Below are 11,153 nucleotides of genomic sequence, written 5' to 3'. Positions count from 1 at the left end.
TAATAGTATTGTACTAAAGTGAATTTCTTGGTTTTAATAATTGTATTTTGGCCATACAAGATGAAATGACTTTAGGAGAAGCTAGATGAGGGGGTACATGGGAAATCTACTATTTCTGGCCAATATTTCTGTAGATCTAAAATTAGTTCAAAATTAAAAGTTAAAAAAAAAATTCAGTCTGTTGTATTTTACAATGATTTAAAAGAGAACACTTAAGACCAATTTCATTTAATCATATTGAATACTGAATTTAACCATAAAAAATAAAGGTATATGGTTAAGTTATAATTTGAAACTCTGTTTTAAGACTGAAGCTATGAAATGGGGCAACACTCCTTTATTCGGTCTTCAGCAGAAAATCTAACTTCTTTGTTTCTACTACCATTTTGTTCCATGATGGAAAACATCTACTTGCAAGAAGAAATATAAACTACATAAACAACAACAGGCTCAAGATGAAGTTGAAAAACATGAAAAATTATTTAATGACAGTACTCTTGAAATTACATGTCTGTAAAGACCACCACAGTAACCCCATAATGAAGTCTGTTTCTGGGGGAAAATCAGAGAAAGGCTCACCTGACAAGCAGTTGGAACTGTGGGCTCTTTTGTGTGCATGGGATTATACTCTTGGTTATTTTCTTTTTTTGTGGAGGGGGGGTGGGCTGAGAGAAAAAGTTTTCAACTAAAAATATATACAGTTGATCAAAATTTACTGAAGAAAAAAAATCTACATTTTTAGGCAATCTTTTAAAATCAGTTCTCTGTTCTGAATTATCCATTAACTTGTGGGGATTCAGGCTCATCCCCTTATTCCTAAGATACATATTCATAAAATTTTTACAGTTGTGCTGCTCTAGTTACAAATAGCTTCTACTTTTCTAGGACATAATTTCACTTTGTTTAAGCAAGAATTCATTAAAGAAGCTATAAATAACCTTTAAATATTTAGCCATGAATAGAGGGTGGACTGGCATTGATGGCTATTTTAGTACTAATGCAAAATGCTTTTTAAAAGCTACATTTTAGCATGCATCAAGCTAATGATTAACACTTCCAAGTGTAATTTTCAATGTTAGAATAAATTTCTTTTTAAGGAGTTCTGCCAAAAGTAAATATGTTACTCAATTATTTACTAGTAGGAAAGTAACCTTAAAGAACGAAAATGTTCAGAAGATTAAAACATAAAACCTCTGACTTAAGAAAATTTACTTATGTATTTCTATCATCTAGACAACTTTTCCTTCTCTCCCAAAATAAAATGCCACTTAAAACTGCACACACTAGGGGAGAATTGCCTAGGGAATCATAAGAATTCAAGGATCCACTGTATGGTGCATGTAGCATATATATGAAAGACATTTTTATATTGAATTCTGAATCATAAAGTTCACAACATTTTAGAGACCAAGTTTCATAAAATTTTTACTTAAAAAAAAAAAAGTTTTACAAAATACCGTTCTTTCCACCAAAGAAACTTTCTGTTGGGTACATGGAGCTTTCTACCATAGAGATTATAGAATAACAGTCAGTCAAACAGGGACAGATTTTTTAAATAGCCACCTAGCTGCAAAACCTACAAGAAGTAGATTTTTTTTTTTAAAGTGCCTTTAAAAAGGTAAAGCAAGTAATGTAATTGTTGAATCTATTTGAAATTTTAAAAGTTTCTTTAAAATGGTCCATATGGTGTGCACAATATCGCAGCTGGAACAAAACTGCCAGTATTTAGTCTGAAACACAGAAACAACACACATCAACAGCATTCTTTGAAAAATAATCAAAATGCTGCCACTGTATGACACAGCAAACCTAAACAATGAGTGCTGACAGTACTCAGAGAATTAACAAAATAAGCTGAAAATTAAAAGTATTTCAATATTTACCTTGATTTTTTTTTAATACCACTAATAAGAGTAAGAGAACTTGCTGCCAAATTTACTCAGGATGCCTTATTTCAAATTACATGTAACATATTTTGCTATACATTTTCTAAACACTTGCAAAACTAGGTTTTAGGATGTAAACTCCCACTTCCTAGGCAGGCCCTAGTTTTTCTGCTGCAGTCTGGCAGCTTTGAACTTTGAAACCCTCTTTGTAGTTCCTTCTGATACTTCTGACAGAACTTCTTTTCGTTCTGGAATGGTGGGTAGCACAGGATGAGCCATGGCTGGGTGTGGTGTTAAGGAGGGTGACAAAAACTCTTTTTCTATTACAGTTCCAGAAAAAGCCTAAAAGACAACAAAATCAGATTATGATAACAAAACACAAATAAGATGCCTACAAAATCTTTATCCTGCATTGCATTGCCAATCAGACATTTCTTTTCATTAGATTTTCTGACATACAAAACTACAACATCAAAATACAAATTGCTCATAGAAATCAAGTACCACTAAAAAGTATCTTAATTACACCACCAAATATAAGTAGATGTTTAACAGTACACATGTTAAGAAAACAAAATGTAAAAAACATGTTCATGTGGGATTTTCAAAAAATGGGTAAATAAAAGGTCCTCAACTTTCATACATTCATTCCATTTATATCCAGATCATGCTGTGAAAAATAATGTATTAAAATTAAAAATTCTATTACAGTGTCAAACATCAACTGATGAATGAGCTATCCTATGGTGGCCATGCTGCCTGCAAGCCTACAGCCTAGTTTCAGCAGCAGTGACATCTCTTAGGTGGTGTCCATTTATGCAATTATTTGATTATTTTATTGCATCTTGCCTCAATTTTATTTGAGGTCAGTGGAAACAGAAAATTAAAAGTGCTGGTGCTAGTGGAAATAATTGTCTATCTCAAATTTTAATGCAATAAATAACAGAAATCAAGACACCACAAAAATTATTCTTTTATTTCAACCCCCTATTTGCTGGACATTTTTTCTTTTTGTCTACAGTAGTGTATATATAATGTGTACAAAATGTATGTATAAATGTATATACTGTGTACAAAATGATGGAAATAAAACCAAAGACAGGTCTTTTCTGTATCTTTCTAGGGAGAGATCCATCAAAATCAAGTTGCTATGATTTTTTTTAAACATTTCTAATATTCGGAATCTCCTTACTTTCATCTTCTAAAAACTCATTATGTACAAACTTAAATTTGACACACATTTGACATGCAAACTGTCAAGTATATTTTACTCTCCCTTGTCTACCAAGTGAACAAATCAGTTAAGACAATGTATCACTTGAGTAGTTTAAAAAGCCAATCTGCTCCAGCTTGCCCCACCAAAGGAAAACCGAGAATGCCCTGACCCTCCCACACTACTGTGAGACCCTGCGTGGAGTACAGCTTTTTTAAAGGGAATTCAAAGTCTACTTTTCTAAAAACTATATTTTATCATGATGAGTACAGAGCCTTCTTATTATAGAAAAAATGCTCTTGAAAAAGAATATTTTAACATTTAAAGATATGGAAAAATATCTTTCAAAGTACTTTCCATAATCATGAACTATTTATTTTGATATTAAAAAATTTATAGCATCTAGATGCTAACTGTAACAGCTCAATACAAAATGCAAAGCTATTAAATAGGATGAAATGAAAATAAACTCTAGACTTGAATTCTAACTATATCATGATACATTAACTCCTTACTAAAACCTAATTTTCAGATACTTAAAAACAGCAAAAGTCTATCACTTGCTTTTCTAACAGTATGGAAGACTATTAAATAAGATACTTCTCCAGGTCAAATGAGATAATTATATTGGGAGAAGGGAAGGAGAATATTCTAATCATACAAACTGTACCTAAATACTAATGATCTCTCCATTGCCAATTACTATTTAGTATCATTTGTACCACCTAGGGACATTTAGCACAAGCAACAGAAGTTTTATGTATGTTTACTCATATACAAAGATAAATATTTTAATATGTATTTGTCATATACTCAAATGGGTATATCAGTTTGATAAGGGCCTGAGTTCCCCAGTCTCCCCAAATACTTCTTAAATTAAAACCTGAAATACCCACTAAACACAAGAATAAAAAAAGTCAAGTGTGGGAGTAATGGAAACCGTAACATCCTTACTGTGCCATCTCCCAGTGTCACTCTGTCCCCACACACGAACCTGTGTGTCACGTGGTGGGTGACAGTGTGTGCGCACTCCTTTTCTGAGGAGAGGATCCACAGCTCTCACTAGACTGTAAAATGGTTCCGTAACTTCCAACAGTTAAAAATTTCACTGGCACAAGCCAAAATATAGAACAACTATAGATAATTATCTGTCACACGTACTTATTTTCTTCTTTAACTCTACCAAAGCGTTTAAAAGAGAAAAGTATAATCTGTTGGGCCTCCCCAGTGCCTCAGCGGTAAAAGAATCCGCCTGCCATGCAGGAGATGCAGGTCCGTCCCTTGGGTCGGGAAGATCTGCTAGAGGAGGAAATGGCAACCCACTCCAGTTTTCTTGCCAGTAAAATCCCATGGGCAGAGGCGCCTGGTGGGCTTCAGTCCACAGGGTTGCAAAGAGTCAGACACCACTGAGGGACTGAGTGTGCACACAGCCACGCACATAATCTGCTACTTGAAGTATTTTAATTTTATAACATTGGCTATAAGTCTGGTCTAGTGGAATTTATTTTTAAAAAGCTGCTAAATTATTTTCTAGCCATGAGACTTCTCTATTGGTGCAGTGGTTAAGACTCCATGCTTCCACTGCAGGGGACATGGGTTGGATCCCTGGTTTGGAGAACTAAGATCCCACAAGCCACACAGCATGGCCAAAAACAAACAATTTTCTAACCAAAAATGAAACACATATTCTAATTAAGATACATTAAAATTCCTATTTCACAGAAATAGAACTTCAAGAGTGGTAATACTCTGTTACCAAAAAATTTCACACTATTTTATTTAATACCTACATTGTTTTTGCTAAGGACTGTGTGCTGTGCTAAGTCGCTCAGTCATGTCCGACTGTTTGAGACCCCATGGACTGTAGCCCACCAGGCTCCTCTGCCCTGGGATTCTCCAGGCAAGAATACTGGAGCTGCTAAGGACTTTTATAAATTATTAATTACCAGAAAAATTACAAGCCTATGATTAATTAGGCTCTATGACTTCTGAGACTAAATATATGTATAAACCAAAGAAGCTACAAAATAAACAATGCCATTACCCTGTCAATTAATGTCAATAAATAACTATACAAAATAAAATAATTTAAAGACAATAAGATTAATCATTCATAGACCATATCTGGAAGATACAGCAGCTACAATTTTTTAAGTCTTTTCAACTCCCAAAATAACTATGTAAAATGGGGAAAATTTGAAGTTGCATATCCCTTTGAAATGGAGCTACCACTACCTTTTTAACTCTCAAAGATACTTTATGAAATGAAGAATTAAAGATATACACAAACCTCAGGTGTTACTGATAAAGGCAAAGGTTTCTTCTGATGATTTTCTTGTTGCTCCTCTTCCAAAACGCTCTCACTAGCATCACTACAAGCAGCCTCTTCACAGCTAGTGCTTCTCAGAAGCCCCCGTCTGTCATCAAAATCAGCGGCGCTGCTCTCACTGGTGTCACTGCAAACACTGTTCTCTCTACTCCGAGACTTCAGGATTGACTTACGAGGGACGTATTCTCCATTCACGATATCAACAAAGACCCTATAATACAAAAATTATATATATACTCTTCAGTTAACATAAAACAGGATAAATTTATAATGATTTTTTTAAGTCTTTTCCAGAAATTAATTTAAAATATTTTATTCAAACATATCCAAAATTTTCACTATCACAGTAATTTTGTGGCCTCAAATGACACCTTATCAGTATTTCTAAAAGTATAATTTTTTGACCCAATAAAATACAGCAGTTTATTTATAAGCATGTTCTGGGTGACAACAGCTTGATTGTTTTGTCCAAAATGTACATATATTTTTTAAGTCATTTAGCAATTTTCACTATTTTACAAATAAGGGTCATGAAAATAGTAGATATTTTCAAATGACAGCTTTCTCAGCAAACATTACAACAAAAAATTGAAAGAGCGTACGTAGACTCTGAAAAGGTAAACCACATGGCTAACTAAGCACTGCCAGAGGTTTGGTAGCAAAGTGCTGACCCAGCACATGAGAAACACACACTTTCATTTCTAAAGTTAACATACAATTTTTGACCAGATTGGGAATGTTTTAAAAGCACTAGTGAAGAGGGGAAGTGCAAAAAAACCGAGCAATATTCTACTTGCTTTGAACTGGGAAACTGCGTTGGGGCTCAGCAGCTCCTGTGAGAGCCTTTAAAACACAGAGCTAACTCTTATGAAAATACCTCACTTTCCAATGAGAGGCTTCTGTGTTACGAGCAACCTTTCCCTGTAAATATCCAGTTGCAAAAAGGGAGTAGGGAAGAGAAGACTGCCCTGCTGTCTATGAATACCACTCACCTGTAAATGTCAGCAGGAGTCCTGATCACAGGCAGCTCTTGGGGAGAATGACCACTGCCAGAGCTGTTCTTTCGCTTACGCTTGGCTTCTTCTTTTTTTTCACTGAATTTTAAGGTGGTATTTTTTCCAGTATTTATACGGACCTAAAAATTTCACAGCAAAAAAATCACTATCCTTTTGAGAAATTAAGGTCAAAACTAAAACCAATAAACTCTACAATTAAAGAAATAATAGTAATAGAGGCAGTTTACATATTTTGACACTGAAATAATGTGCATTATCAGTTAAGACCTAAAAAGTCCTTACTTTATCATACTTCTACAGCATTACTTCTTGAATCAGGGGTCCCCAACCCCTGGGCCACGGACTGGTATCAGTCTGTGGCCTGCTAGGAACTGGGCTGCACAGTAGGAGATAAGCAGCAGGCGAGCAAGCGAAGCTTCATCTGTATTTATAGCTGCTCCCCATTACTTCCTGAGCTTGGCTTCCTGTCATATCAGCAGCAGCATAATAAACGTAATGCACTTAAATCATCCCCAAATCATTCCCCCCCCATCCTGCCCTATCCATGGAAAAACTGTCTTCCATGAAACCAGTCCCTGGTGCCAAAGAAGGTTGGGGACTAGTTTTAAATGACCATTCTAGTCATCAGCAACTATTATTATACAAAAAGCAAAATACATACAAACTAAATGCTAGATTATCATAAGCTTTCACATCACCCATTACTTTGATATAAGTTTTTGGCTTAAATTATGCATTTCAAAACAAAGAGCACAATTAACCAAAATAAATACTCAGTAAGAATATAAAATTTAAGTCATAAAAACAATATGAGATAATGCTTAACTATTTAAAATTTTTAAATACCTCTAATTTTTAAAAATTTAAGGATCAAAAAAATAAAATCAAAGCTATTCAGGATTAACACATTATTCTTCTATCCCTACTCGGCATTTATACCATCTTTCCATATTAATGACTGTTCTTCCCCACAACATTCCTGCAAATATTATTTATTCTTCCTGCTTTATCTAAATGAAAACCAACTTAAAGCTTGAAAAGAAAATCACAAAACAAAAATTTTTTTCTGGTAATAGGTCAATTTTTTCCAAAGAATTCACAAGATGTTCTTTTAGTCTGAAGTATGGGAATATATATTTTAAAAAACCATATAATTATTTCACTTCACATTAGAGTAGGGAACATTTAAAAGGACCTAAGAAATAGTAAATATGTTTTAAATATGTTTCATTAAATAATAATCACAGGCACTTAAGACTGATAACCACAGACCGTTAACTTTGATACAGGCAACCCCTACAAGGGTAGCTTATAGCTAAAAAAAAGAAAAAGAAAAAAGCAAAGCACTAAATTAAGACAAAAGGGTCCCTGTTTTATTACTAACTCACTCTATGGTCTTCTATGCCTTAAGTTTCCTTGAGAAAGACAAATTAGAAAGATGAAATTCCCAGTGGCTCCTTAAAGCAGTATTATGAGGCCAAGAGAGCAAGGGAATGAGTTTAAGGTCCTTCCTTCAGTGAGATCCAACCTGCTTTGATCTGGGATTTAAAAACTGGGGATTCTACAATAAGTAAAGAGGGAACAAAAAGTCTTTTGATACTAAGAAAAGCTGTATTAGAAGCTCTCGCTCTAGTAACCCCCAGCTCTAAAATACCAAAACTCTATAAAGTCCTGAATACCCAGAGATGCTTATATTTACTTTGTGAGAAATGGAACGAATTTTTATTTCCTGATAAATTTTTCCTTTTTGCTCGTCATGCTCCTATTCATTATATGCTCACACAGAAACAACCTGATATAATTAAAAATTTAACTAATGCCAGTTACTTTCATCATAAATATACCCAAATACTCATTTGATCTCCTTCCCGACCACCAAATTTCAAATTGTACTGTGGCTTCAAGGGAACAACAGACCAATACCAGCTAACTATCTAGACTTTTTTCTTTTTCTCTTTCAGATAAAACTGGTCATAACAAGAGGCAAAAGATGGTTTTCTTGTTTGGTATTATCAACAATATTAATCCCTGTTACTACTGTTCTTTTAAAGAGCTTGGAGGATGATCATTAATATTCAAATCATATGAAAAAATTAGTAAAGTTAAAAGTATACAAACCCTCTTAGGTTCGACAGTGTGAGAAAAATATATTGTTGGTATAGAATTATCTTCAACCCCTAAGGTATCATGGTCATTTTCATTATCACCACCATCATCATTACCATCATGATCATCATCATCTTCATTACTGTGGTAAGAATTTGAACCATTCACTGAATAGTTCAATGGACTATTCACTTGACCATTGAAGAGTTCTGAATTTGTAAGACTGTTATAACAATTGCTGAGGGTGAGAGAGTCTGTTACTTGATGCATCATATTCACATTTATGTTCTGATCTTCCTTTTCCTCTTCAGAGGACATATCTTCTCCATTTGTAATCACAGTATCAGGCTTACTACTAATAGTAAAGAAAAACAAAACAAGGTCAAACAAATTCATTAGAATTTTTTCAGTTAATTTCAATGGGTAAAAAATAAGGTTTTGCGTAGAATATTTCTAAACTAGATTTCTAGGTTAATAAAAATGTTTTGAAATGAATGAAAAAATGGTTTCTATGCTAATTCTATACTGTAGCTATTCAAACATAAGTAGAATATTTTTTTATCTTTGTAAGGAAGATATTGGTCATATAAAATAAAACACAATAAAATAATACAATCATAAATTAGCACAAAATTCACAGAGAATGTTATCTCTATTTGAAGACCAGAAATTACAGCCACAGAATTGTAACATATTCTAATTTTCTATTTTCATAATCAAAATATTTTATAAGCATGTATTGTTATAATTTTTAAACTAAGACTTCTACATATGTACATGATTTATACACATACATATACATTTCCCATGCTTCATTCTACAAAGAATTCGAGGACCTTATAAAAATAACAAAACCGAAATGCAACAGAATGGAAACAACATCATGCAAAAATTGAAAAAGAATCACAAGGTAGAAAATCACAAGATTCAAAACTGATTTACAAAAATGAAACAGTATCAGTTAATTAAAAAGACCTAAGTATAGGTGAAATTGTAGTGAAAAAAATATTCTTTGTGTCTTATTTTTCACAGTAACTAACTCTGCATATCATTTAAGTAAAATAATATAGCAACTTCTATGGTAACACCTTTCACTAAGCACTCTGACAATTCTGAGTAAGCACCACTGTGTATTTCAAAGGGTAACTGGGTCAAGTTTTTCATACTTATAACTACTTGACCAGATTACAAATTTCATTGTTGTTTAGTTGCTAAATGTCAGACTCTTTGGCAACTTCATGGACTATAGCCCACCAGGCTCCTCTGTCCCTGGGATTCTCCAAGCAAGAATACTGGAGTGAGTTGCGCCATTTCCTTCTCCAGGGGATCTTCTCGACCCAGGGATCAAACCCGCATCTCCCGCTCTGCAGGCAGATTCTTTACCACTGAGTCACCAGGGAAGCCCAGATTACAAACTATATGCTCAATAAGCAAAAAAGTTTGCAAAGGAAAGCAAAGATAAACACTTTATAGCCACAAACTTAAACTGAATGCTTATTTTCTTTTTAACAAGTCATTCAAACATACTACATTATCTTAACTACAGTAAAAAAAATAACTCATTTAAAATGTAATATATAAAGTATCCATAATTATAAATATCTGGTATCTTAATTTATTATACAAAATATGGCTGAAATCTTATAATAAGAAACAAGTATATTGATTTTAAGTATTTCTATTACACACATATGCATGGGGCATGTGCATGAACACACTGACCTAAAGGAAGATATTCTAGAGAATTAGTATTTGCCTTAGAGTGGTAGGGTTATTGATATTTTAGTATAATGTGCTTTTCTGTATTTTATTCAAGGGGCACATATTTTATAAGGAAATGTGTGTAAGGAAATTTGTCATTAGGTACCTATCAATATCGATTTCACCCAGCAATTCTTCTTGTCTCTCTAGTTCTTCAAGTCGATCCCACAGTTCCTTATCAGCAAGCAGATCCTTGGATTTTAGATCATTTGCAAATTCTGCTTCAAAAATATCTGAAGTTTTTGGTTTGGAGTGAGGTTTATGAGCAATTCGATGTTTTGCTATTTAAAAAAGAAAAGGACATGGCCATTAACAGCCAATTTTTGAAAGGCACAAACCTAGACATAATGAGACTTTCTTTTGAGGTGAGGAGGATGTTGAGAAAGAGCAAGACATGATTTTTAAGCCAAACAGTAGAGTTCCAATGATGTATGACTCTTAGAATCCTGTTTAGTTCAAGGACCAAGCAGTGCCAGCATCCCTGGAGAACACTTCACAAGTGCAGACTCTCAGGGCCTCCCCAGACCTGCTGAATCAGAATCTGTATTTTAACCATAGCCCCAGAGAATTCACATGCACATTAAAGACTGTAAAGAGCTGCCTGAGAGCTTCAAAAATGCATAAGCAGAAATGGTCACAATGCACTCTAGTTATAACGCAAAATTCAACACAAGTAATACCCATCTTCCATCCTTACTCAAGAGAATTTAGTTACTAAAGTAACACATAAAAGCCTTGTCACAGGATACTTTCAATTCTGAGGCACTGCCAGACCCGAATACCCTAGGAGAAATCTATGGAGCCTAATCCTGGGGAAATTCTACTATAATTTTATATATGAG

The 11,153-nt window shown here is 33.9% G+C and overlaps 1 protein-coding gene across 3 annotated transcripts in view; it reads right to left on the bottom strand.

Annotated features, from left to right (window-relative positions):
• Positions 1-461: 461 nt before the first annotated feature.
• Positions 462-11,153, bottom strand: part of URI1 (URI1 prefoldin like chaperone) — a 63,190-nt gene continuing 52,498 nt past the window's right edge. For 2 of the 3 annotated variants that reach the window (XM_043899037.1, XM_043899039.1), the window contains 5 exons: positions 10,418-10,592; positions 8,563-8,905; positions 6,421-6,563; positions 5,390-5,639; positions 462-2,228 (listed from right to left, as the gene is read on the bottom strand). In XM_043899037.1, the coding sequence (XP_043754972.1) occupies positions 2,046-2,228; positions 5,390-5,639; positions 6,421-6,563; positions 8,563-8,905; positions 10,418-10,592 (1,094 nt within the window). In that variant the 3' untranslated portion in view covers positions 462-2,045. The remainder of the gene's footprint in view (positions 2,229-5,389; positions 5,640-6,420; positions 6,564-8,562; positions 8,906-10,417; positions 10,593-11,153) is intronic. The other variant, XM_043899038.1, reaches the window with a different exon arrangement.

Source organism: Cervus elaphus, chromosome 4 (genome assembly GCF_910594005.1).
Source record: "Cervus elaphus chromosome 4, mCerEla1.1, whole genome shotgun sequence".
NCBI classification, from domain to species: Eukaryota; Metazoa; Chordata; class Mammalia; order Artiodactyla; family Cervidae; genus Cervus; species Cervus elaphus.
The sequence above is the reverse complement of the archived record's forward strand: the minus strand, read 5'-3'. Positions and strand labels throughout refer to the sequence as shown.